The sequence below is a fragment of the Cucurbita pepo genome, chromosome 1 (genome assembly GCF_057944985.1).
Source record: "Cucurbita pepo subsp. pepo isolate OVF chromosome 1, ASM5794498v1, whole genome shotgun sequence".
NCBI lineage: Eukaryota > Viridiplantae > Streptophyta > Magnoliopsida > Cucurbitales > Cucurbitaceae > Cucurbita > Cucurbita pepo.
The window spans coordinates 18,353,050-18,379,309 of NC_141798.1; the positions used below are offsets into that span (position 1 = coordinate 18,353,050).

The following is a 26,260-nucleotide window of genomic DNA, read 5'->3' on the forward strand; positions in this document are numbered from 1 at the left end:
TTTCTATCTTCTCTTTCGACTTTTACACTCTCCACGGGTGAAGGACCCTTTCCATAGGTTTGCCAAGAATGTGCGGGATCGTATTAAACATTTGTAAGAGGAAGTTGTCGTGAAAGGGGGGTGGTGGTGGTAGTCGTCGTCGTGGGTGTGGTCGAGGTTCTAAAGTGAGAGATTTAGGCGAGCGTTGAACGTGACTAAACTTTCAATTCCTCAATGAATTTGTTTGGGATTCGTATTCATAGTATTTATAATCTGATCTAATAAATTATTAGATTTTTAAATTAAATTATAACTTTATATTTAAATATTTGAAGTAATTTAAAAGATTTATTAGTCATAAAATTAAAATTTTAAAAAAATTATTAATATTGTAAAGTTCATACACTCCGTAAAAAAGTAAGTGTTCTATTACAAATATACACACCATCTTTTCCTTCTTCCTCCGTGCCATTTACGCAGAGCCCTAAACCGCCTCTACTAACCTACCATTCCTCGGCTCCGCCTCCTCCTTCGGCACCACCGTCGCCACCGTCAAACTCCATTCTCCAAATCAACGCTCGACGGCCGGAACCGCCGCTCTACCCGGTGCCATTTTCGTCGTCTTGTTCCTCTTCTTTCACTCGCTCACCGCTGACGTCGAGGACTCTGCCGGCTTCGATCTGCACCTTCAGATCCTCTCTCCTGACTCCTGCAGCGATTGTTGCTGTTAGGGTTAGCGTTAGGGTTAGGGCGGTGGCGTAAGTTCGTGAGTATGGCTTCAGCGAACTCGCAAGCGGGTGAAATCATGGCGCATAATGCGATTCCGCACCCTATCCCTAAGGTTTCCCTCTCCCTACGCTTTACCATTGAAACAGATTTGGATGCATTTCTATCCTATCATTTACACCATTTATTTGATATACACATATACAAATGATAGTATTATTTTCACGAACTAACACAGAATTTTGAATTTCGTTACCTCAAAGTAAAGTATGATTAATCATGAAGTTGAACGAGTCACCAATCTAGGTGCATCTTGTTGGTATAGTTAGTAACTTTTAATTATCTTTAAGTTTTTCTTAGTCATTCTATCTTCGTGACTGCTCTCACATATCAGATAACAAACAATTACTTTCTTAAGTGTTGAGATATATTATTTATGGAATATATCCTAGATATTATATCTTAATATTCTTCCATTTATGGTTAGATTTAGAGTATATTTTATTTATTTATCAGATTTAGTTAGATATATATTTTTTCTATTTTTAGGTATTAGTTGATAGTTTGTATCCTATATAAATGTGGTAAACCTGAATGAAGATCATACTTTCGATCCCAATTCTATTTCTATTTCTCATTCTTAACATGGTATCAGAGCACCGATCTTGATATTCCTAATATCAAAGCTCCGATCGTGGTATTCCTAATACCCCCTTGGACTCAGAGTCCAAGGGGAGTATTAAACCTAAAGCCAAACCCTAACCAATCAGTGAAGCCTTTACCGTCGTCAATCATCCAATATCAAGAATACGTTATAAGCATCTTCAAATTTCTCACCAAGCTCAAAGGTGACATATTCAAGATGTTCGTATTTTCTTTCACAACCTCTCAAGTGATCCAAAGCACCGATCTTGGTGTTATTATCCACTAAAGCATTTATGCATGGACCAAGAAGTGATCAGAATTAAATGGACAAGTTATCAATCCTCAGTCAATCATTGCGGTCTATTTCTAAAGCATTTATGCATGGACAAAGAAGTGATCAGGGAGGATATTCACTTGTTCCAAATCAAATTAAATGGGACAAGTTACAATCCTCGAGTCAATCATTGCGGCCTATTTCTGAGTCTTGCATCTTTCTTGAAAATTCAATAATTTCTTGAAAGTCTAAAAATGCAAACCAATCAAAGGCGGTCTATTTTTTTTTACGGATATTTTCATTACTGAGAAGACAAGAGTGAAAGACAACTCGGGTGTTCTTGACCTACCGTAAAGACAAGTTAAAGACAAGTTGGACGTGATTAACATACACTCTCCAACTTGAGGGGGAGTGTTAGATATATTATTTATGGAATATATCCTAGATATTATATCTTAATATTCTTCCATTTATGGTTAGATTTAGAGTATATTTTATTTATTTATCAGATTTAGTTAGATATATATTTTTTCTATTTTTAGGTATTAGTTGATAGTTTGTATCCTATATAAACGTGGTAAACCTGAATGAAGATCATACTTTCGATCCCAATTCTATTTCTATTTCTCATTCTTAACATTAAGCAATAAACATAACTTTTAGGACTAAATAACACTCCTGACGACTTAAAGTTGTATTAATAAAAATTTTAGATTAAAAATTGTATCAATTTAAACTTAGATCTTTCATAATTTGTGTTATTTATTTTTAAAAAAATATTAAATTATATGCCAGTAAATTGACCTATCAATTAAACCCTAAAATTGTTGTAAGATTAAAAAAGCATCAATTATTGCATGTGTAGCTAAAATTGTTGTAAGTAAATCAATTAAAGCATCAATTATTGCATGATTTATTATTTAATCTAGACGTCAATTATTTGGAAGGAAGTATCTAAATTGATTCATTTATAAAAATTGAATTTAATTGATATAATTAAAAATTTGAAGGCTAAATTAATAAAAATACATCAAAATATCCTTAGACTTCCAAAATTTTAATAATACCTTTAAATTAAATTTTTTTTTTTTATAAATATTATTATCATTAATTTTGAATGGATGGGTTAGATTTATTTCAAAAATATTATTAAAAGTTCTATTAATATCATTCAAGGTTTTAAAAAAAGTTTAAAAAATAATTTTACCACTAGATTCGAAATGAAAAATTGACAGGAATTTATTTTAAAAATGTGATTGAATTTTAAATTTTTTTATTAATATGCTTCAATTTAATTTTTTTTTTTTAAAAAAATACTATTATTAGTATCATGAATAGTATTTTGAAAGTTCATTTTCCATCAAAAAAAAAAAAAAAAAAAAAAAAACTTTGACGAATTTTTAAACTTTTCTAACAATTTTAAGGATACTCGGGTATTTTTTAAATCAGTTCAAAATTTTTAAAAATTTAAGAGTATTTTAAAAGAAAATTTATAAAAAAAAATTCAAGAGTATAATTACAACTTTTATAAAATTAAAGGATATTTTTTTAGGAAAAAAAATATATTTTATTAATTTTAAACATAAAGAAACATTTTTTATTTTTTTTTCAATTAAAGTGAAGTCACAAATGGATATATTCATAAAAGTTGGGACTTTAAATGATTTTTTTGATCTCGTAGCAGCAATACTAATAATTGAGCTTTAAAGACTGCCTTTAACAATTTGGAAAGCGCTTTTCTCGTTACACAAGCGTGGAGTGGATCGAGTAGCACTTTCTCATCAGCTGCGCTTCCCTTATCTCCATAACACTTCCCCACCAACCTCCATAGATCCACACCGCCGCCATGGCCGACATGATTGTCCGTTTCGGAATCATCGGCGCAGCCGAGATTGCTCGGAAGGTTTCTCGTGCCATTGCTCTTGCTCCCAACGCCACTCTCTCGGCAATCGGCAGCCGTTCCGTTGAAAAGGCCTCCAAATTTGCCGTCGATAATGGTTTCAGTCCTCAGGTTAAAATCTATGGTTCTTACGAAGCTGTTCTTGACGATCCTGAAATCGATGCTGTCTATGTTCCTCTTCCGACTAGTCTTCACTTGCGCTGGGCCGTGCTCGCCGCCGAGAAGAAGAAGCACTTGCTCCTTGAGAAACCTGTAGCGCTTAATGTATCTGAGTTTGATAAGATTCTTGAAGCGTGTGAAGCCAATGGAGTGCAGTTCATGGACGGTACCATGTGGATGCATAATCCTCGTACGGCCTTGATGAAGGAATTTCTCTCCGATGCAGATCAATTTGGCCAACTCAAATCGGTATGTGATTCAAATTCCATTCAGAATTCATATACTGTACTCTTTCACTAACTGCGATCGTGCTGGAAACTTGAGATATTCGAGTCCTTAGTGTTAAGGATATTTAGCCTTTCATTATAGTTATTTGACAAATTTCTAGATATTTGCCTCCTATTACAATTTACCTGACCTTTTAGGAAACTATCTGTTCAAATTTTTTCTGCACGGATTGTAAATTAGGGCTGTTTTTCGTAGTCTGGTCTTTCCTGCTTGGTAAATGCTTGTGCACCGGCGTACAGGCAGGCTGCCCTGTTGCTCATCCAAGTTATGGTCATGGTTGAACAAGATGAGATGAAATGAAATGGGTGTTGCCCTTTACCAGACATATGTACGCTTTTCTAAACAAGAAACAGTTCAATTTGTTGATCAAATGAAGTCACTAAAGATGGAGGATCCTACCTTTAGGAATATTACAAACAACTTTTCCAATGGGGTATGAGAGATGTGAGGCTATAATTACAAAAAGGTGGATACTATTTACATGAATGAAGTGCTAAAGAGTAGTAGAGAATATAAGATCGGTGCTTGTTCCTTTTATGAGTAGATGCGAGTATTTCTCGTATCTAGCTTTGTTTATTTGACGGGGAGAATCGGGCGGAGTTAGGGAATATAATTCTCGTATCTAGCTTTGTTTATTTGACGGGGAGAAATCTCTTATTGCTCCCTCTCGCATTCCCCGTTTAGATGGGGTTTCCTGACCTCGATTGGGGTAGATCCCTGTGTGGATTAAATGGACATCTCTATTTCAATGATTGACAAGTGAAAGCGAGAGAAAGACCCTTTACTTTATACTCTCATGAGCGCACTGGTCTTTACTATTAACATTGCAGTTGTTAATCTTAACATTGCATTTGTTTGCTGAAAAACATTGCAATTGTACGCATGGTAGTTCTGATATATGGTACATATGTTATGAAGTTTGAGTGAACTAGCTCTATGATATAGTTATGAAGAAAAAGGTTAAACTTTGTTAATATGTTTTGTACCAAATCGTTTGCACGTGTTTTCGTTGTACGATCAATGATTAGAAGTTCAAATTTTCTTCTGGTTTTGGACAATTCATTGATTTGTAGATTGATCTTTTTTCTGTTCTGAACATCATAGGTAAACAGTGTTTTTTCTTTTGCGGCTGATGCCGACTTCTTAGCTAATGATATCCGTGTGAAGTCCGACCTTGACGGTCTTGGTGCTTTGGGTGATGCTGGATGGTACTGTATTCGTTCCATTCTTTTTGCTGCCAACTTTGAACTGCCTAAACGAGTGATCGCGTTTCCTAATCCTGTTTTGAACGAATCGGGCGTGATTTTGTCCTGTGGAGCTTCTCTCTTTTGGGACGATGGGAAAATAGCAACCTTCCACTGCTCTTTCTTGTCGAACTTGACCATGGATATCACCGCCATCGGAACAAACGGGACATTACATGTGAATGATTTCATTATACCTTATGGAGAGAAGGAGGCCTATTTCTGTACCAATTCAAAATCTGGTTTCACTGAACTTGTGACTGGTTGGGAACCGCTACCAAGCAAACATATAGTCCCTACTGATCTTCCTCAGGAGGCTCACATGGTGAGAGAGTTTTCTCATTTGGTTAAAGAGATCAAAGCAAATGGCTCCAAACCCGAGAAGAAGTGGCCGAACATCAGTCGAAAAACTCAGCTGGTGCTTGATGCAGTGAAGGCGTCACTCGATGGAGGATTCAAACCTGTTGAAGTCGGACCGTGATTCCAACGGTATTCTCATTTGATCTTGTATTGAACTTCAATGTGTTAGTCTATGATTGTGATTAGGTTCCTTTGCACTTGAAGTGGTTCTACCAATCTGATATATGATTGCTTGTGCTTGTAACTAGTCTTTATGCTTGCATCAAGGATGAAAAGCTCTGCATTTATCAAGATTTACTCAAGTCTTGAAGAGCCATAAACTGTGAGAGAAGCCAATCCTTGAGAATAATTATATGGTTGATCTTTGTCAATTGAGCTTATGCTATTCAAATGTTTTTTACTTCAATTCGGAAGATATTTTAGAGTCGGATTAGGTAAATGATGTCTATGGGATGGGGACGGGGACGGGGACAGAGAAGCCTTCTCCATTCCTTTTCTTGCCATATATATAAGTGGTGGTGGGGTCGGGATTCTCCGTCTATGTGTTAGCTAATTGGGATAAATCTCCTAACTCTGTTCCCTGTTTGGGGTTGGGATTCTCCGTCTATGTGTTAGCTAATTAGAATAAATCTCCTTAACTTTGTTCCCTGTTTGGGGTCGGGATTCTCCGTCCCCGTTTAGCTAATGGGTAGTTGCTCCCTTTTTCATTTTCTATTTAAACGATAACCATTTGGGATCAGGATTCTCCGTCCCTATTTGGCTAATAGGGAGAAATCTACGAGCTCCTTTTTCCATTTTCTATATAAACGATAACCGATCTATAAGTTAATAAACATATATACGAGGTTCTTTTAGAACAAAATTTGATAGTTGAATGATAAAACTTTTGTATGGAAGTTTATGTTCTAACTTTAACATTTCTTTTTTATAATATAATATTATAAAATATTAAAAATAAAAAAGTTTAAATAATGGTATAATTTAATTCCTAAATTTTGAACCATCATAAATTTTAATTTTTTATTATAATTTCTTTAATAAAATAATTACCATTCACATATTCACATATTCACATATTCTATTAAGTTACCCGAGAAAAATTATATTGTTGGTTTTTTACAAATAGAAAAAAAAAAAGATTAAACTATAAAAATTTAATAAATGTTTTATAAGTGTGAAAATTATGGGTTTATAATTTTAAAATCGAGTTATATTAAAATATTTAATTTAATTAAAAAAAATAAGTTTTAATTGATTTGAGATTTTAACGATGTATAAATTGATATGTTTTTGGGCTTATTATTTGGTGTATAGGCACATAATATCTGTTTTTACGGAGAACACAGCGTTTGACAGATAAAATTCTATAAATCATTTCAAAGCAATTTCGCTCGGCCTAGAATTTCATGTTGTGGCCCAATTCGTCGTCCATCTGTTCAAGAAATTTGTGGAACCTGCCTCGTCAATCAGATCCATTTCCATTCTGATGAAGAAACATTGTTCGGTAGCCGAATAATCTGTTTATCAAGCATCAGAGATCGTTGCTACTTTCGGAAATCGACTTTTTCTTTAATTACATTGATTATCTGCTCGATTGTCAAGTCTCTTGTGTTTCCAATTCTCGTTTACTTCAAGATGATGGTCGAGGATCTCGGTATCGAAGCAAAGGAAGCAGCCGTACGCGAGGTTGCCAAGCTTCTGCCGCTTCCGGAGCTTCTGCAGTCAATTAGTTCGATCAAGGCCGATTACATTACTCGTCAGCAGGTACTTGTTTTCAACGATTTTTTTTTTTTTTTTATCACATTCTTCAACTCTTATGATCTTCTGCGACATCTGCGTGAATTTTCTATTGCTGAATTTTTGTTTCCAGTTCTTGTGCTGGAGCTTTGCTGGCAGTAATTCTATTGATAGGATGTAGAGCAAGTGATCCAAATTTTCTTTTATGTTTTGTTGAAATAGTTACTGCAGTTGATGAGTCTTTGATTTAGTTTAGTCAAGAAATGCTGGAATGTTGCACCATCACCCATCTGGATAGTGATTTTAGCTATTTTTTCGGACTCAAAATTTCTCAATTCCTCACCTGAAGACTTACCTTATGCATTTAAGACTTTAGAGCACTTGCACTTAAAAATCTACTTCATCCTCTCATTCATCGGAACGAATAGGGGACGTAGTCTACCAAATTCCAGGGGTTGATGCTTTTAAGTAGTTGACAAATAATGTACTTCTGAGAGCGATGAATTTAAAAAATTTGCTGCAAACACAAATCGTGAATGAAGGTTTTAACTATAACACTTGTCCATGCTATGAATTGTGGATCTCACTTAAGCTTCACAAGATGAGGCTAATTTTTGCTTGCACTTAAATTCTCTGGTAATCAAGTTTGGATGTTGCACGCTACACCGAGGTACTCTTGATCATGTGAACACCAGAACATAAATTCTCCCCTTTCGCCTAATATTGCGGCATAGTTGGGGTACTTGATTAAATTTCTCGCTGAAAATGCAACATATGTTTTATAGATGAGGTAGTTCTATAGTTTATTGTTGCTGTAAGCAGTGTAAAAATAGATTTAATTCAACTTCCTGCCATAGTATCAGTTAATTCATAATTGTATCAATGCTTATAGTTAGTTATTGATTTCAAAATATGTTTTGTACAGATGAAGCGTAATTGCCTGTATTATGATGTTCTATTCTGGCATGATTACTGTATGCTTCTGAGTGTTTTATCTTTCTGCTAATCATATTATGTTTTCCTAGTTTTGTGGGGATTACTGAAATAGTTAATGCTTCATTTTCAGGCTAATGATGCACAACTCAGTACAATGGTTGCGGAGCAGGTATAGCTGACAGCTTCTTCCATTATTTCTGAAGAGATCTGCTGTCTCACCATTGTGTATTCCCATATTTACTAATGGACCAAACGTTCTGAGATGCACTTGAAGATAAAATAGCTTGTGTTGCTCAAATAGTCTTGCTTTCCCAACGTGAATGCAGGTTGAACAAGCACAAGCTGGACTGGAGTCGCTTTCTTTATCTGAAAAGTCAATAAACCAGCTTCGAGAAAACTTTATTTCAATTGAGAAGTATGAAAATAGATGCACTGGCAGTCAAATAATTTTCTTGATTCAAGTATCGTGATAACTCAATTGCCTTGTGCATTCAGGTTATGTCAAGAATGCCAAACATTAATAGAGAACCATGATCAGATAAAGCTCCTTAGCAATGCAAGGAATAACTTGTTAACAACCTTGAAGGTCAGCCTTCTCCTTAATTATAAATGTAATTAAATCCTAGAGTATGTCTCAAATGTACCCTTGGAATTTAACACACTCTTGGATGATTTATGTGGCTGTCCTTTTATCGTTTTTGTTCTTTTTATTTTCACGAACTTTTAGGTCTTTATAGCATTTTAGTCGCATTACTTGAGAAATTGGTTGTAAATTGAACTTATACACGTGGGGTTGCAATTGCATCAAGTACCTAGGCCATTAATTTAACAATCCAACAATCAACTTTTCTTCTAGCAAAATCTTCCATGTCCAACATGATATACTTAATCCATAAATTGATTTTCTCGCTTTAAGTTCAAGACCTTTTAATTTTATTTATTTATCTGTTTGTTTTCTGTCCATGGTGGTTAGCTGTATTTCTATGGTGTTATAGAACTAATGTTCTATGCCTTGAACAGGATGTTGAGGGCATGATGTCCATATCTGTTGAAGCGTCTGAGGCCCGAGATTCTTTGAGTGATGCAAAAGAGCTTATAAACACTTACGAGGTGAAGTGGTCTTATTGTAGTTGTTAAGGTTGAAAAGTTTTCTCATCATTTTGACATTTGTGCATTTTTTTTTTCAAAACTAAACAGCGTAGTGTCTTCATGTAGCATTTCATGCATTTATAATCCGGCCCTTATAATTCTTCCCATTACATGCACACTTGTCACAGAGGCTAACTGCACTTGATGGAAAACGGAGGTTTGCTTTGGCAGCTGCAGCATCTCACAAAGAAGAGGTTGGGAGACTAAGGTATGTATCTGTTTTTTTTTTCCCTCTTTTTTTTTTGTTCTTTTACCCTTTTAGTGTAGATCTATCCTATTTTCGATAGGGAATAAAACAAACTACCTGGTATTTGCAATTACATGCAAATATCCTCTAGTTTAGTATCCATTTTAACATCTTATTTGGAATGAAAGGAGCTCTAGGATCTTTCAAGACAAAGAAAGATCCTGACATGAGGTCCCAGAGGCCTCACTTTTTTTGGCTCTTTATTGGTGTAGAAATAATGTTTACCAGCAAGAGCTTAAATTCTCTTCTATCCAACTGGAGAAGTTTTCTGTAATCTCTTTGGCTGAGTTTTCTCTTTTGTATCCTTTCATTTGATCAAGAAATTGTTTCCTCTCCAAATTTTTTTCAATATCTGATCTGTGGTTAGTATTGAAAAATGGGATTTTATAAAAAAATCTTCGTTTTTTTTTTTTTTTTTTGATATGTGGCTGCTTTTGCCTTGTAGGGGTCTGGCCGTTCCTCCTTTTGTACATTTCATACTTTCAATGAAATCCGTTTCATTTTTTTTTTAATATCTCTAACCATGTCTAGAATAATTTTACAATAATGGAATTCAATGATAAACTTAAGTGGCCTACTTATTTGGGTGTTCGAAGTTTCTAGAGGAACTAGCTATTGTTGGTGGGACAATGGTAAGAGGGCAGAGAGAATACTTCAGTCTTTAGAAATTCTCTATGGGATAATTTCATTTATTAGGATAACAAACGATTAAATAAACTTAGGATGATGGTCATGGTGAAATTTTATGTTTCATTTTGTTTCTATTTAGTTATTTAAGTCAATGTTATTTTATTATAGTTTTATCAATCTTTTTTTCTGATACATAGCGTGACCTTCCCTGCTTCCTAACCTTTGGAATAAACAACAGAGAATATTTTGAAGATGTAGATCGAACGTGGGAAACATTTGAGAAGACCTTATGGGAACATGTGTCCAACTTTTATAAACTTTCTAAAGAGAGGTACATTGTGTATAGTTTCAATGATATTATTAAATTTAATGTTGTCTCTTATTATTTGAATTTCTAGTTTTTTACCTCCAAAAAGGATTGATTCTGTTATATGAGACATTTTTTTGTCAACAGTTGTGTTTTTCTTGTTTAATCTAACTAATTTATTAACTAATTTTATTTGTTTGTACCTCATTACTTCTTGGAGGTTGATCTTGGACTATAGTTTTCATATTCTTTGATTTGGTGTCCCTTTGGAACAGGGAGGTGTAAATTCTGATTATCTTCTCTAGATAAAATGTCTAGTTTGTATTATATAAAGTTTTAACATTTTTTTAATAGGAGAAAATAAAGTATAATGAATAACGTGATAATTTTTTTTTTGGGATTTACACTTATTTTCTAATTCACGAAGCATTTCGTCATTTATTTTTCCCTCCCATGTCTTTGTGCCTAGGTATCCACCCGACTCTCCAACATTCATTTGTCTCAAAATAACCTTTTGTGAGGCTCCTTGTATCTAGGGGTTGGCAGATTTGCAAAAAGATGGAGTGAAATTCAAACATCCCGATGTGGGATTTTTTGGGAGGAATTTTTTTTCAAATAACTGTTTTCTTGTCCCATAATTGGTGTATTATCTTGCTAATATGTTGAAATCATATCTTCAGGTTAGCTTGTGGAGTCATTTTGGATTTGATTTGATGAGTGTGAAACGACCATTATCTTTATAAATTTTTTGTTTTGGTGGAAATTCAAAGATGATATCTATGATTTTGAATTCTGAAGTGAAGACTCATGAATATTCTACGAGTTAATATAATAAAAGAAAAACTTGTACATATCTGGTATGCACTTTAGAGGGATTTTTGGGATTGTGACTTGCTGAGGAAGACGTGGGAAGATTTTGTAGGGGAGCAATCATGGCTTCGTTAAGGTTGGAAGATGGATTCCTCCTCCCTCACCCCCTTCCCGTTTGCTATGAACAATATAGAATTGAGTAGCCAAGTTTTGTTAGTTATGTAGGTGAAATCTTGCCAAATTGTTGCGATAATACTTTAATGTCCAGTACAAAAGGTTTGTGCGTGTGTGGGTGATTTAAACCACTGTAAAATGGGTTAATATAGAAAAAACATTCGGCTGCAGAGCTTGTTCATTTATAAAGCTTCATTTGTAGCCGTAATTATGATTTTGATCCTTTTTGTACTATTTTTCTAACTGTGTAAATTTTTCCACTTTGCAGTCCACAAACATTGGTTCGTGCTATAAGGTACAGACATATTGACATTTGCCAATCTTGGGCTAAATTTTGTTTATTGTAGTAATTCAGTTAGAATAATCATACTTATGTTTTGGATCTCATAATGCTGAGAAAGAACTCAGAAGTTTGTGAAGAATAAGAATCATCTATCCTTCTATATTTCCAGTTTCCTGATTTTCTTGAAAAGCGTATGGTATTTAAGTACTCCCTGGAGAGAAAATTTAAGAGAGAGAGAGAGAGAAACGATGAAGGAAGAGTGGTGATCTCTTTAGCTGTCTGTTGATACTTCCTCCATTTCTTTTATGTTATGTTTGATGGAGGTAAAAGATATCCTTCATCATGCTATGTGATGCTTTAAAGGTCATGTCTGATCCTATCCTTCATCGGCTCTATTCAATAATCACATGTGAGAGAAAATGAGGGCCAAGGGTTCTACCAGGTTATAGAAAAATTTATGTGATCTAAATCAGATACAATTGGTCAGTCTTTCCTTTTTTAGTTCAAGACAACTAATTTTTGACATGTAAAAAATGATGTAATTTTCATTATGTGTCTGTCAACTCTCAACTCCCATGAGGAAGCTGAAAGATAGTGTTATTTCTCTTGTTCAATCTTGTGATTGTACAATATCAATTTTCTTTTTCCTAGACAAGAAACTTCGTAGGCTTAAATGCATTTTGGTTTGTTCCACTATTGAAAAAATTCTTGTTCAATCTTAGCTACCCTATTACTTGTTCATAACTTTACTAAAGGTAGGAGGAACAAAAAGGTGAGCCACAGTGCAATTTTATTTTCTTACTTTCTGAGGTGTTTATATTTTTTTATATAGAATAACTGCCATTTGATGTGGGGATATGATGAAATGCAAAGAAATCCTCAATTAATTATTTCTTCTAATTCTTTAATTCCTTAAATCTTGAGATAGAAGTTTCTGGGAAATCCTTGTTAGAATTTTTTAGGATAGCTAATTTGACTGATCGAAATTATTTGTGCATATGTCAATTATACCTTTTTAGAGTCGTTGAAATGCAAGAAATTCTCGATCAACAACTTGCGGAGGAAGCAGCTGAGGCTGAGGGAGGTGGCGCAATGGCAACTGTAGCAAACCCTCGCAGAACCACAAAGTATATATTTTAACATGTTTAACTCATTTTTAGATAAATTATTTAGTGTTATTTTGTTGATCAATAAATTTTCAATTTAACAAACCAGAAAAACCACCACAGCAACAGCTTCTTCTAGAAACCTAACACAGCAAAAATTGAAGGCTCAGGGGAAACAATACAAAGACAAATGCTATGAGCAAATAAGGAAGACTGTTGAAGGAAGGTTTAGTAAACTTTTGACGGAGGTATTTCTCTTCAAACTTTTTATGGAAGAAGAAAATGAAATATACTTTTTACCGTCTTGGCTTCTTGTTAATGTGTCTCATGAAGTTTAATTCTCATCAGCTTGTTTTTGAGGACCTGAAGGCAGCTTTAGAGGAAGCTCGAACGGTACGCATCATCAATTATAAACCTTCTAGGTTATTTTTATTTTTATCTATCTCTGGTTTGGAATGAGGATCAGCAATTATGTTTTCTATGTAAAACTAATTGGCCAGATAATGACGTCAAAAATGATGGGTTAAGCTTTGCTGTGTTGCAACTTCATGAATCTTTTATTCTACACCCGTAGGAAGTGATTCAGAATGACAGACTATCTGAGTAGATTTTTAGACGGAAAAAGAATGAGAAAAACTAATGTTGCACCATTAGAACTACTTACACTCGGAGAATTTGGTGGTACCTGAAGTTGGTCTATATCATGCAGTCCAAAGAACAATTTTATAAACAATCAGAGAAAAACCTATATTGGTGCTAACTATACTATTTTTGTGCTTCGGGTGTAATTACAAAGTTTCTACTTTGTATAAAGAGCGCTCAAGATTGAGAACACAGAAAATCCTTAAAATTTAGATGTTGTAGTCTGATAAGCATTAGAATCATTATAAACAAAATAATTTAATAAGTGGATATGTGGACGTCAAGATCATAGTTTTTGCCTCTCTACTAATAGGAAAGGTTACGAAATTCAAATATTTCTGGAAATTATTGATGTTTAGGTTAAATATATATTTTAGTTCCTATGCCTATTGGAGTTTTTTTTTTTTATAAATATATTTATTTTTAGATTGGTCCCGAATCTTTAAGTATTTCTTCCCTTATGTATAATGTATTGAATATTTTCAAATAATTCCTTTTTGTCGTAAAAATGATTTAAGTTAACTAACAAAATGAAGATGTAATGATAAAATACACTTCATTAATTCAGTAGAAAAATACCATATGTTTTAAATTGGTGAAACAGACATGCCATTCACATATAAACTAACAAATTTACTCCTTTCATATCAATTAGCATGCAGTAACTTGACCTGAAATTGCTTTTTGTTCAAAAAAGTTAACCCATTAAAAAAATTGCTTTATCAACAAATTACAACCTCCTAATGACACCAATTTTAAATTGATGTATTCTCATTCTTTTGACATTTAGTGGTTGCAAAGATTTAATTGATAACCGTTCAATGCATAAATGATGAAATAGAATTGTTTAAAAGATCGATGTCCAAATAAGGGGAAAAAACCAAATGTTATGAAGTAAAATATATATTTAGCCTTTATTTTTATTTTTCTTAAAGACCTCAGACAGTTTATTTACAAAAGAAGAAGACCCCATGTGGATTGTGCACCATTCAGACAAATTAAAATCATTGCTTAGAGCTCACTTGGTTATTATTCACTTTTAAACGTCTTTGATGAGTTTCCAATGGTGACTTGTATTCACTTGGTTATTCTTCTAGTATCATATTATATATTAGACTCTTTGCTTAATCTTCCTCTTGCCATTACAATTTTTCACGTTTTAGATTGGAGAAGAGCTTGGTGATGTCTACGACTACGTGGCTCCTTGTTTCCCTCCAAGGTTTGCTTGTCTGATTGCTCTCCTTTAGATTTATATATTTATCATTATTTTGCGTAAGAAACAAGACCTTCTTTAAGCCCAACAAAAGATCCGCTGTAACTGGATTTGTGCTTCCTCATTTTAGCTTGTAAAGACTATGATTTTAAATTTCTTGGTAGCTGATAAGATACCTTGTTTCTTTGGATAAAATTATCATTTTTAGTTTTAAATAAATTAACCTCACAACTTCTGATATTATGCTTTTGTAGATATGAGATATTCCAACTCATGGTCAATCTGTACACTGAAAGGTTCATTCAGATGCTCAGATTACTCAGTGACAGGGCAAATGAATTGACCAATATAGAAATTTTAAAGGTACTGGTTTTGTCTAAGCAGTCAGCTTTTTCATCTTATATCTCTGATCCTTTTTAAGGCGATGAATGTTTCCCTTGACTTCTAGATTCCATCTAAAGTGGTCCTTCCTGTGGGCAGAGACCATGGTTTTTGGTTTTGATTGGATAACTTACATTTTTTTATATAGTACTCAGCAGATAACACAGAATCCTGCTTCGGTATATTGATTAGTACGGGATAAAGAAAAGAGATCTCATAATAGTTTACTTCTTAAGGTCATCGATATTTCATTTTGTGTGGAACAAAAACTTGTACCAAGGATTCTATGAAATACACAGCTTGATTAATTCATAGATTTTGTGATATTGTATATCCCCGTGGAAGAAGAGGGGATTTGTCCCTAGCTTTGGTCATAATATTTTCAAATCATATTGGCACTGTTCTATATATATGCCAAATGGGTTGACCTTGCTAGTCTGAAGAAATTGTTTCTGGATATTTATTATTGAGCACTTTCAGTAGTATTTGCAGCATGCATATTTGTCATTAATAGCTTTCTTGCAAAGAGAACAAAAAGTGCAGTAATTTGCTAAAATCTCCAGTTCCTTCTCTAGGAATGATTCGATTACCACAGTTTTAAATGATATCATGTTATTTGAGTGTTTATCATCACATGAAAATCTTCGTTTCTAAATTTTACTTTTCTTCCCTCGCTACTGGAGTTAGGTTACTGGTTGGGTTGTAGAGTATCAAGATAACCTGATTGGACTAGGTGTTGATGAGTCCCTGGCCCAAGTATGTTCTGAGAGTGGTGCTATGGATCCCCTGATGAATTCTTATGTTGAAAGAATGCAAGCTACTACAAGGGTAATGGCATAATACGATCTGTCTATAATAATTTTAAAGATTATGATGTTGGAGTCACTGATCATTTTCAGCTGTTATCATTGTTGGTTCTTATGATCCCTAGAAATGGTACTTGAATATCTTGGAGGCTGATAAGGTTCAACCACCCAAAAAAACTGAAGATGGCAAGCTGTATACACCTGCAGCTGTTGATTTGTTTAGGATCCTAGGTGAGCAAGTACAAATTGTACGTGATAATAGCACGGATGTCATGCTTTACAGAATTTCCTTGGCTATTATTCAGGTGCGTTAGAAATTTTTTTGCACTCATGATGTAACTCTAACTACTACTAAAATTTCATTAGCTTATTAAGTATAACATGCACCTTTTCCCTTTTGTTACTATTGTTCCTTTTTTAAATGGTTATTGAGCCAGTTTTTTTTTTTTTTTTTTTTTTTTTGTCCCAAGGTAATGATTGATTTTCAAGCAGCTGAGAGGAAGAGACTTGAAGAACCTGCTTCTGAAATTGGTTTGGAACCTTTGTGTGCAATGGTTCGTCTTTTCTTATGTAGGATTTATTATATTTTTATGCTTGCATCGAAACTCCTGCTCTTACTACTTGATATTGAAAATACCTGCAGATTAACAACAACTTGCGTTGCTATGATCTTGCTATGGAGTTAAGTAATAGCACGATAGAGGCGCTCCCTCAGAATTATGCTGAACAGGTGATGCAATGTTGACCTCTGTGCGTTTTATTTTTTGTTATTATCTTGCACCTTGATGGTTAGATGTTTTCCACCATAAATAAATATTGTGAGTTTTTCTTGAGAAATAGATTATCCTAATGATTTTCTTTTTCTTTTTTTAAATCTTTACCTGCCTATTAATTAATAATTGCTACCCTATTTTTGGATTGAATTTGTAATCTCTGTGTTTTTAATTGAATTTTGCATGATTTAGATAATCATATTGGCTTGTTTTTCGTTTCCAGTTTGGCTTAAAATTGGAATATGAAAAGTGCAATGATGTTTGAAAAAAAAACATATTTTCGACAGACTTCGCTTCTACTGGGTGTCTGTGCCTCCTCTCTAAATACTTTTGTAATTTTGATTTCGTGCAAATTATGCCCATCAGGAGTCATAAATTTTTTTTGTACATCTTCTCCTTTTGGTTATTAATTTTTTTATTTCTTATTAAAGAAAAAGTGTGAATATCTGTGAAGATAGGGCCCTCAAAACTTATTTGATTTTGGTCTGTTTTCTCCCTATATTTCACAGATAAATTTTGAAGACACTTGCAAAGGCTTCCTAGAAGTTGCCAAGGTACTGGATATTTCAAGAATTTTTTCCTACAGTTGTTTGTGTTCTCTTTATCTTGATCCTTGTGCGCAAGTATATTATATTTCTGAGGTAGGTTTGAGTCAATTCTCCAACGAAATGCCATATAACCTGTACACATTGAACTTTAGCCTTTGCAATGTCAGCTATAAAAAATGCGACTGTTTTTTAACTACTTATCAACATATTTAATATTTATGTAAAATATAAAAAAAAAATAGTTAATTTATGTCACGTAGCCATATGAAACTGTGCATCCCATTCTTGTTAAAAGAATGAACGGAAATGTAACTTCAAATACCAATTGGAGCTGGTTTTGAGTGACTTTTGACATTTTGGGACCAAATAGACTTTTTACTCAAATCTCAAGACTAAAAGTGTAAATTTCCTAATAAAGAGTTCAGATTTGAGACAACAAAAAATATAACTTCCTGAATCTCTTTTGCACTTCCTCTGTGTCAAGGAACATTACACACGACTTCTTAGGAGTGATTTCGTAAAATCTTGTCTTTAATTTTTGTATCATGACAAAGAAATCTTGTCTTTACAATGATAAATCATTTCATTGCTTGGTAAATTACATTATAAGATCTTCGTTTGTACATCTATTTCATATTACCTATGAAATGATTTATCGTTCCCTAAAGAGAGAGAGAGAACACTGCATAAAAAGAAGAGATGATCACAAAAAAATCACGAAACTTCCACAAATGCAAAAGAAGAGATGATCTGGACCCAATAAAGGGATTCTTTCTTTGAGTTTTGTTATTAGTGCTTGTCAAAGAGATGACCTGAACAAATATATCATATTAATTGATGCTAGGAAGCTGTGCATCTAACGGTCAGTGTCATTTTTGAGGATCCTGGAGTGCAAGAGCTACTTGTCAAGCTTTATCAAAAGGGTAATTAATATTTCCTTCTTTCTCTCTTGCAATCCTCTGTAAGTTGGGCAGTATATACGTTATAGTTGGTTTGAAGGATATATGGTTTATAATCATACCATGACAAGAATAAGCGGTTCGAAAATTTGTGCCTTTGCCTGGGAATGTTAGATTTTTTTTAGGCTTATGTGTTGCGTTGAATTATCATTCTTTATCAGAAATTGATATATTGAAACTGGAATAGTAAACGAAATCAGAAAATATGTCTCATTGAATAATATATTTTGGATAATGTTGATTGTTTATGGATTATCTCTTGCCATACCATATAATGAAAATTGTTTTTACTCCTTTGTCTAATGTTTTTTTCCCTATATTTCGCATGTCATTTGTTAATATGTTATGTGTTATGAACTCTATTGTGCATAGAATTAGAAACAAAATTGACAAAATGGATAAAAAGTTTGGGAATATATTGGATTATGGTATAAAATATTTCATTTTCGATGAAATTTTTTGTTTCTTTTTCAAAAAGTTAAGCAACAGTCCATCTGAACTATCAACTTTATCCCTTTTCCTATGATAGAATGGTCCGAAGGGCTCGTTACAGAATACCTAGTCGCAACGTTTGGAGACTATTTTACAGATGTGAAGATGTAAGTTCTCATTTTCTTTTTTGCTTCAGACTATTTTACCTGTTTTTATCTTTTTGTTTTAATATGGTTATAGGCTTTAAGCTTTACTATCTTCATATAATCTTCTTTAATGCTTAAGGTACATCGAAGAAAGATCGTTCAGAAGATTTGTCGAGGCTTGCCTAGAGGAAACTGCGATCGTCTATGTAGACCATTTGCTGACACAGGTTTCATTCTTAACTTCCCGACGCCTAATCTCGACTTCTTTGATCCCTATGATTTGAATATCTAAAAACCATCTTGTGATTCTAGAAAAACTACATAAAGGAAGAAACTATTGAGCGGATGAGGCTGGATGAAGAGGTCCTCATGGACTTTTTCAGGGAGTATATAAGCATTTCTGTAAGTCATCCCTGCAAATTTTATTGAAATACTCTCACTGCTAATTTTATTGCACTCTTTTTTTAGACACCGTAAGTGTTCAAATTTAGTTTTAGAATCTATTATCCGGAAAGAGGAAAAAAAAAAAAAAGTCTCTATTAGTTTTCCGTTTATAAATTTTGAATAGATATTCAAGAGTGTATATTATTATTTTACTAAATTCGATTAAAATTGACTTCAAACGAATGATAATAATTAATTTTAAGATTTATTGAAAGCACACGAAGAACCAAAGTGATATTTTAACGTACATTTATTAATTTATTTATTTTGATCGGTTTTTAAACTTCTTTTTCTATTCTGTCTTTGTAACAGAAAGTAGAAAGCAGAGTAAGGATACTGAGTGATCTAAGGGAACTTGCTTCTGCGGAGAGTCTGGATACTTTCACACTCATTTACACCAATATCCTTGAGCACCAACCAGACTGCCCGGTAAACAAATTTCTTAAGATAGCAATTTTGGCTCCGGTATCTCGGGTTTATTATAATTTTGGGTTTATCAAATTACAGCCCGAGGTGGTCGAGAAGCTCGTTGGACTTCGGGAAGGCATACCAAGAAAAGACGCTAAAGAGGTATTTCTTTTATTTTAAACATCATATATTATTATATCATGTGAAACTTTACTACTCTCTGACCGTCACTTAGTTGGGAGTTAATATCGCAATTACTTGTTTAAATCATCATATGAACTATGGGTTACTGTTTTAAAAAACACTGGAAAACGAAGATGTCTAGGAAAAAGAAACAAAAAAATGTTATCAACAAGGGGAAGAAACTAAGTTATAAAACATCACGAGAGTGGTCTACATGAGCTATCCTCTTTGAGGTTGAAGGTTCAAAAAAATGCATACCCCTACATTTATTGGGGAGCGGCTGCTAAGAATCAATTGAAAAAAGTAATAGGATTAAGAGGAACGGGTTCGAGTTATGGTGATCATTTGTCTAGCTTATAAGGTTTCATTCTAACCAAATATTGTGTAGTCAGAATGTTCTCTTGTGAAATTAGTCGAGGTGCATGCAAGATGATCCAAACACCATGACTAAGCTATGATATCTTTTTATGAACACGACACGGGGCAACGCTATGTTGTAACGAAATGAAACGAGAAAATATGAGAAACTTACATGGGGGTGGGGTGGGGGTTGTGGCAGGTTGTACAAGAATGCAAAGAAATATACGAGAATTCGCTGGTTGGAGGGAATCCGCCAAGAACAGGGTTTGTATTTCCAAGGGTCAAGAGCTTAGCACAATCCAAAGGATACCGATGGAGGAAGTGAGGTTAATTAAGTATCGTCTCTCCCCATCTCTCTCTCTCTCTCTCTCTCTCTCTCTCTCTCTCTCTCTCTCTCTCTCTCTCTCTCTCTCTCTCTCTCTCTCTCTCTCTCTCTCAAATTCATTTTCAGTTTTCCTTCATTGTTGTTCATAGTGTAGTGTTCTCTTATTTTTTTTAATTATTAATTTTCTTTCAAGATTTTGGTTGAAAACTGGTGTGTAGAAGAAGAACTTGTATATTTTTCCTTTTAAAATGGATGTCTTTCTTTCTTTTTACTCATTTTCATTATTCTTTTTGATTGTTAGCCTACTTAATGAAAACGAGTTATTTGCTATTATGGTATTATTATTTTTTGTTCATGTAGCCCACTATTTGCTACAATAATCAATAATGGACATGGACTTTTTCTCTACTATACTATTTCCCTTTACCTACAATATTGTTGATTCTATATAATAATTTAAAACACCAAACAGTATGGGTAATAAAATTGGTCTTTTCTATCGAGATATTTGTATTTCATAGTGTATTTAAATATTTGATTTTTAGGACTTTGGAGGGAAGAAAATGCTCAACTATTTTTTATTTTAAAATTTTAAAAATACTTTTTGTTAAAATTATTCGAACCCTTAACTTTGGATCTTACAATAGTAGAAAAGTGAACTAAAATACTACCAAAACTCAAATTATTTCTTTCTTTTTTGCATTAAATTATTTTAATCAATTCTGATAAAATTAAAAAAAGAAAAGATTAAAACTTCAAACTAGCCATTTTAAGATTTATTAAAAATATATTTATATATATATAAAGATTAAAATTTGATATTAGAAAATACAGATACAAAATTAGAGCGAGAACTTTAAAAATGGTGCAGAAAAGCATTTCGTCTAATAAATACTTCCAAGCGAAACAAAAGCTTTGATTAAAAAAATTGAGATACAACAGAGACTAAACACAAACAAAATAGAAACAACAATAATGAACTACTTCAAATTTCAAATGATTTATTAAGAATAAGATATAAATATCATTAAACCAAAAAAAAAAAAATCAAATGATCTATTTCCCCATGAAGCTTCTAAGTTAAATACCTATATACACTTATAACCCCATCTGGCCCCAATTCACTCGTATTTATCCATAATCAGTATTCTATAACATACCCATCTCTTCTGCTTCCTTCTTCTAAGTTCTACCAAAAATGGTCAGAGTTGGAAAAATCAGAGCCAACCTTATTCATTCAACTTCACACGCTTCGAGTGGGATTCCCGAATCCAATCTTGGCATTCTTCGGACGTCCCTGAGGGTCGAGCAAGCTGCCATGCAAGTATCTTTTGTTGCTGCAGAATACACGTAAAAGATCAGGTTCCAAATAGTTCGTTTCTTTTGTAACAACAATATTTTATCGAGTTAAGTTCCACGTTCGACTTGTAAAGTTAGAATTTGTCAAAGAATATCGACATTTTAATCCTGAAAATCCACTCACCCATTCTCTAACAAGAGGTCCTCCTGATTTTAGCTGCAAAATGTTCATAATCTCTTTCCCATTCACAAGAGGTTTCACCTCCCACACATTTTGCAAACCTGAAAGCAACAGGGAAATGGGAGTTTCCCAAGGAGTCGGGTTAGATGCCAAAGATTGAACAAGGAAACACACAACATTTTCGTACGCTCAACGGGTTAAGGGTTTACCTAATTTAACGATCTCATTGTAGGCGACATCAAACAATTCTTTTCGCTTTTCCAGTTCGAAACGTCTGTTTAACAGATCTTCGGTATAATCTACATTAGCGGGATATAACAACGTGGCCAACAATAAAGCTACAGGCCAGAAGTCTTTAATTTCCCGCAAAAGAAGCCCTGCAGAGGACGAAAAATACGTCAACAAAGACAATCCAATGAATCTACATCCTAGAATCGAGACGACCGCTAAACTTTCTTTCAGAAATATCAATTATGCGAGCTCTTGATTGTGCAGTAATTCTATAATTTGATTTATATAAAGTTCTTTACAGTACCAGTCAATACTCGAATCCTTGACGTATCAGGAACATCCGCACATTCAACACCCCAATCAACGCCATTGGGTTGGATTTCCTCTTTCGATACAAGAAGCGGAATCAAGGTCAAAAACTTTTCCAAGGCGTGATGTAGTTGAACAACCTATATGGAAAAGAGGTAATCAGATTCAAAAATCCGTGGAAGTGCGATAATTTAAATATATATAACCACAAAGAACAAACTAGTTCGGAGTGTAACTAACCGTTTCGGCATCGCTAACTTTTCGCTTAAGGGATTCCCGAAAAATATGGTTGACAACAGGAATCTGCAGGGCAGAAGATTCAGAATTTGAAGCAGCCAAAATATCTTAAGCACACAAAACAACATCAGTGAAATGTTAAATACCTTTTTGGATTTCTTATCTTTAAATGTGAATTTTCTGATTGGAAGGAAGAGAGCAGCATACATAGAGAGCCTTTTCTGTTCGTCCTATAACTCAAACGTTATAGAAAACCATTAGTAAAATAATTAAACACTGATAATCAATTTATGCATATAAAAGAAACAAAGCCATCACGGGACGAATTGCAGGGCATAAAACCCCTAATAATCTTTTCACTTACATTAAAGGTGACGCATTTGATTAGTTGGAGGAGGTTCCATGTGGCCTCTTGACAAGCAATGCAAAGCCTAACAAAAGGGGTAACCCAAAAACATGAGAGAGAGAGAGAGACCGAGTTTCGTTTATTCTTGTTTTGAAAGAATAATTATAATGCCAAAGATACAGAATGGAGTGATAGCACCCGAAGTGTTTGCTCTCCAACTTCTCGGAACCTCAGACATACCTCATAATATTATATACTTAGCAAACTACCCAAACAACTTTATGGCAAGATGAATCAAACGTACCTATTACACACGTCTGGTATTTCGGGTTCAGTGTTAGAAGGAAGTGTAAAGACAGTCCAAAATAATGTCAAATCACAAATGTAGCTCATTGCTTTAACTGGCTGATTCCCAGCCATCATGAGATCGATCTACATAAAACCAAGAAACAGAAGAACCTATTAGATCAAGTATCAAATCCAATATCAAACAACAAGTAAGTTTTCTGAAAAAGAGATATTCGATATAAAACTCACTTCGACCCCGATACGTTCTCTGCTAATCTTGGCAGCGAGAGCAGCCTTTACTTCTTCACATGATGCGGCAACTTTCAATTCTTCGTCCAATGTGAATTCAAATCTGGCACCTGAAATAATTACAGGAGAGTAAAGTAAAGGGAAAATCATGAATAAAGTAAACATCATAAAATCAGATGCAAGGTTCATATAACTAATAACACATACAGAAACGTATGGCTCGAAGGACTCGAAGCGGATCATCCATAAATGTAGCTTTCGGAGGTAAAGGAGTCACAATTTTCCCAAACTTCAAATCCGATATGCCTGCAATTCAAGGTTGTATAAGGAGGGGAGAAATATAGAAAATGAACAACTAGTACTCTCTTCAGACCTCAATTATCAAGGAAATCTCATATTCAGTCTGTTTTTTTATACAATAAATTGAACATTTCACCTCTTATAATTATTTTATGATAAGAAAGAAAATAAAACAAAGCAATTCTCAATATGGACTGTAAACAAAAGTAAATCAATACAAACCTCTTTTCGTCATATCTTCAACCAAGCTCGAGTTAATGTTATAGAACAAGCTATAAGGGGGAAGGGAAAAAAACGACATTAACAAAACAAGAAATATAATCTGAAGGAATATAATATCTTAAATGGGCTATGCAATGAACAAAAATATACCTATTGATCGTTAAATCCCTTCTATAAGCATCCTCTTCAGCCGTCCCGAACTTTTGCTGTGAAATCAAGTAAATGGTTAAACTTCACGCATATAATAAAAATTTAGACAAAATATTCACCATTAGTAACAAAGAATGTTGCACATTACATGATCAATTAAAGATGTCGGCCAAAATATCGATAATCAATGAAGATTTCTGCACTCACAACCAGTCATCTTATGCGAAAAAATACACTATTTCTTACGGTATCAAGCAGAGAGATTTTAATCTCCATAACAAATATCGACATAATAAAGGGAAAAACACATGATCCAAAAGCTAAAGATTTCGTCATCGTTGTTTGACATTTTAGGGCATTCATCAACTGCATCTTTCATGCTAAAATTTCAACCTATAATCTTAAGCACAACTGAAATTTTCCTTTCAAACCACAAAAATTTGAACTTGGAAATCAAATGACTACATACCTTAGTAGGAATTCGGCTATTCTCACTGTATTCCTCACACCTTAAGTTCACAAAATCAATCCATATATCAAAGATACGCATCCTTGCTGTTTCTAGATGTTTTGATTGCTCAGGGTTACTGGAAAAACATAATTCGAAATTAGGAATCGCTTCCAAACTGTTCAAAAGAACCAAAAAATAAAGCCACAGCATAACAAACTTGAAAAATCATTCTCGTTCTTAAACTAAAACGCCTCCCAATTCCTCTTTAGTACTCCTAATTAGCATATAATTGCGCAAATGCACATGATTCTCGTACCATGGAATAACAGCGACTCCTTGCGCCTCTTCCCCAACTGTCAACAAATACTCTCTAACCTTGTCCACAAACTCGCTACCCAGCATGTTGTCCAGAGCGATGTCAATGTCGTAACAATCTTTGCCTAGAAGCTGTAAGGTAAATCATCCAAAAACACGATCAATTTAAAAAATAAAAAAATATAAAAAATATAAAAAAAAATCCCCCAAACCCTAGAAATAGTTCGTGAAATTCAGGCTCATCAACAGCAAAAAAACTTACAAAATCTCAGAGAATTAGAGAGAGATAATGATAGAGAACGACCTTATCGCGAACCCAACCGCCGGCAACTCGAAGCTGCGTTTCGAGATTGAAGTGACGAAGAGTGCCAAGAAGCCTATTAAATATCTTCTCCTCGATTTCAGTGAGTTCAATCTTGTCTTTGACTTGAACGACTGGTTTCGGCGAAGAGATTGACGATGCCATTGATTTCGTAGACAGAATCAATGGATGTCTGGTTGTTCTGGGGAATTTGGGGGCGCCAAGAGAGGTTGAAAACCTGGCGATGGAACTGCGGAACGAGAATGGCGGAAGGACGAGAGCGTCGAGTTTGAGAGCGATTTTGAAAGATTTAAACACTCTCATAGCTTTATAAAGAAGCATCCAATACCGCTATGATCTAGGACTCGTTCGGGATAGGAATCCCACGAATATATATATATATATATATATATTTTTTTTTTTTTTTTAATTTATCTCATCCATTAAAATGGATTAATAGGAAGGCTATTAGATTTAAAATATTTTTTATTTAGGTTAATTAACTATAGTTAATTTTAATATAATTTAATATAATTATTGTTCGCGCCCGCTTCCAATTAAAATATATTTTATAATTGGTTAGCAATATATTTTATTATATTTTCAGATTTTGTTAGTATATATATTTTTATATATTTTATATTATTGTTTAGTATCCTATTTAAATATTGTGAACATCAATGAATATTGGACTTTTGATCCAGCTTATGTTTCTCGGACTTTCAATTTCACCTTTGTTTCTCATTCTTAACACCTCATAACCACGCGGGCTCCCCCTTAAATGGAATGGCTCTGGCTCTCTTAGTG

General features: G+C 33.8%; 3 protein-coding genes across 4 annotated transcripts; 2 read left to right on the forward strand and 1 right to left on the reverse strand.

Annotated features, from left to right (window-relative positions):
- The first annotated feature begins 3,344 nt into the window (after positions 1–3,344).
- LOC111800567 (Oxidoreductase family protein) lies at positions 3,345–5,946 on the forward strand. Of its 2 annotated transcripts, XM_087123948.1 has the most exons (3): positions 3,345–3,932; positions 5,076–5,704; positions 5,824–5,946. In XM_087123948.1, the coding sequence occupies exons 1-2, from the start codon at positions 3,471–3,473 to the stop codon at positions 5,694–5,696; spliced, it is 1,083 nt and encodes a 360-aa protein (XP_086980074.1). In that variant the 5' UTR covers positions 3,345–3,470; the 3' UTR covers positions 5,697–5,704; positions 5,824–5,946. The 2 variants fall into 2 exon arrangements, with proteins under 2 accessions (XP_086980074.1, XP_023540091.2); XM_023684323.2 differs by having other exon boundaries at positions 3,346–3,932; positions 5,076–5,946.
- Positions 5,947–6,907: 961 nt separating this feature from the next.
- On the forward strand, positions 6,908–20,907 carry SEC6. The gene is made up of 26 exons (XM_023684289.2): positions 6,908–7,339; positions 8,379–8,417; positions 8,575–8,663; positions 8,744–8,834; positions 9,269–9,358; positions 9,526–9,605; positions 10,513–10,605; positions 11,834–11,860; positions 12,868–12,975; positions 13,064–13,202; positions 13,303–13,347; positions 14,760–14,815; positions 15,064–15,172; positions 15,878–16,018; positions 16,122–16,301; positions 16,467–16,550; positions 16,640–16,726; positions 17,279–17,323; positions 18,162–18,240; positions 18,806–18,875; positions 18,994–19,081; positions 19,167–19,256; positions 19,611–19,727; positions 19,806–19,868; positions 20,449–20,600; positions 20,655–20,907. The coding sequence occupies exons 1-25, from the start codon at positions 7,211–7,213 to the stop codon at positions 20,572–20,574; spliced, it is 2,265 nt and encodes a 754-aa protein (XP_023540057.1). The 5' UTR covers positions 6,908–7,210; the 3' UTR covers positions 20,575–20,600; positions 20,655–20,907.
- An 805-nt stretch (positions 20,908–21,712) lies between these two features.
- On the reverse strand, positions 21,713–25,825 carry LOC111800548 (Polynucleotide adenylyltransferase family protein). The gene is made up of 15 exons (XM_023684300.2): positions 25,457–25,825; positions 25,154–25,284; positions 24,856–24,973; positions 24,387–24,442; positions 24,237–24,286; positions 23,922–24,020; positions 23,715–23,824; positions 23,482–23,609; positions 23,196–23,262; positions 22,978–23,061; positions 22,835–22,897; positions 22,590–22,734; positions 22,264–22,431; positions 22,058–22,155; positions 21,713–21,911 (listed from the first exon to the last, which is right to left on the reverse strand). Exons 1-15 carry the CDS (start codon positions 25,793–25,795, stop codon positions 21,804–21,806), a joined length of 1,764 nt encoding a protein of 587 aa, XP_023540068.2. The 5' UTR covers positions 25,796–25,825; the 3' UTR covers positions 21,713–21,803.
- Positions 25,826–26,260: the final 435 nt, after the last annotated feature.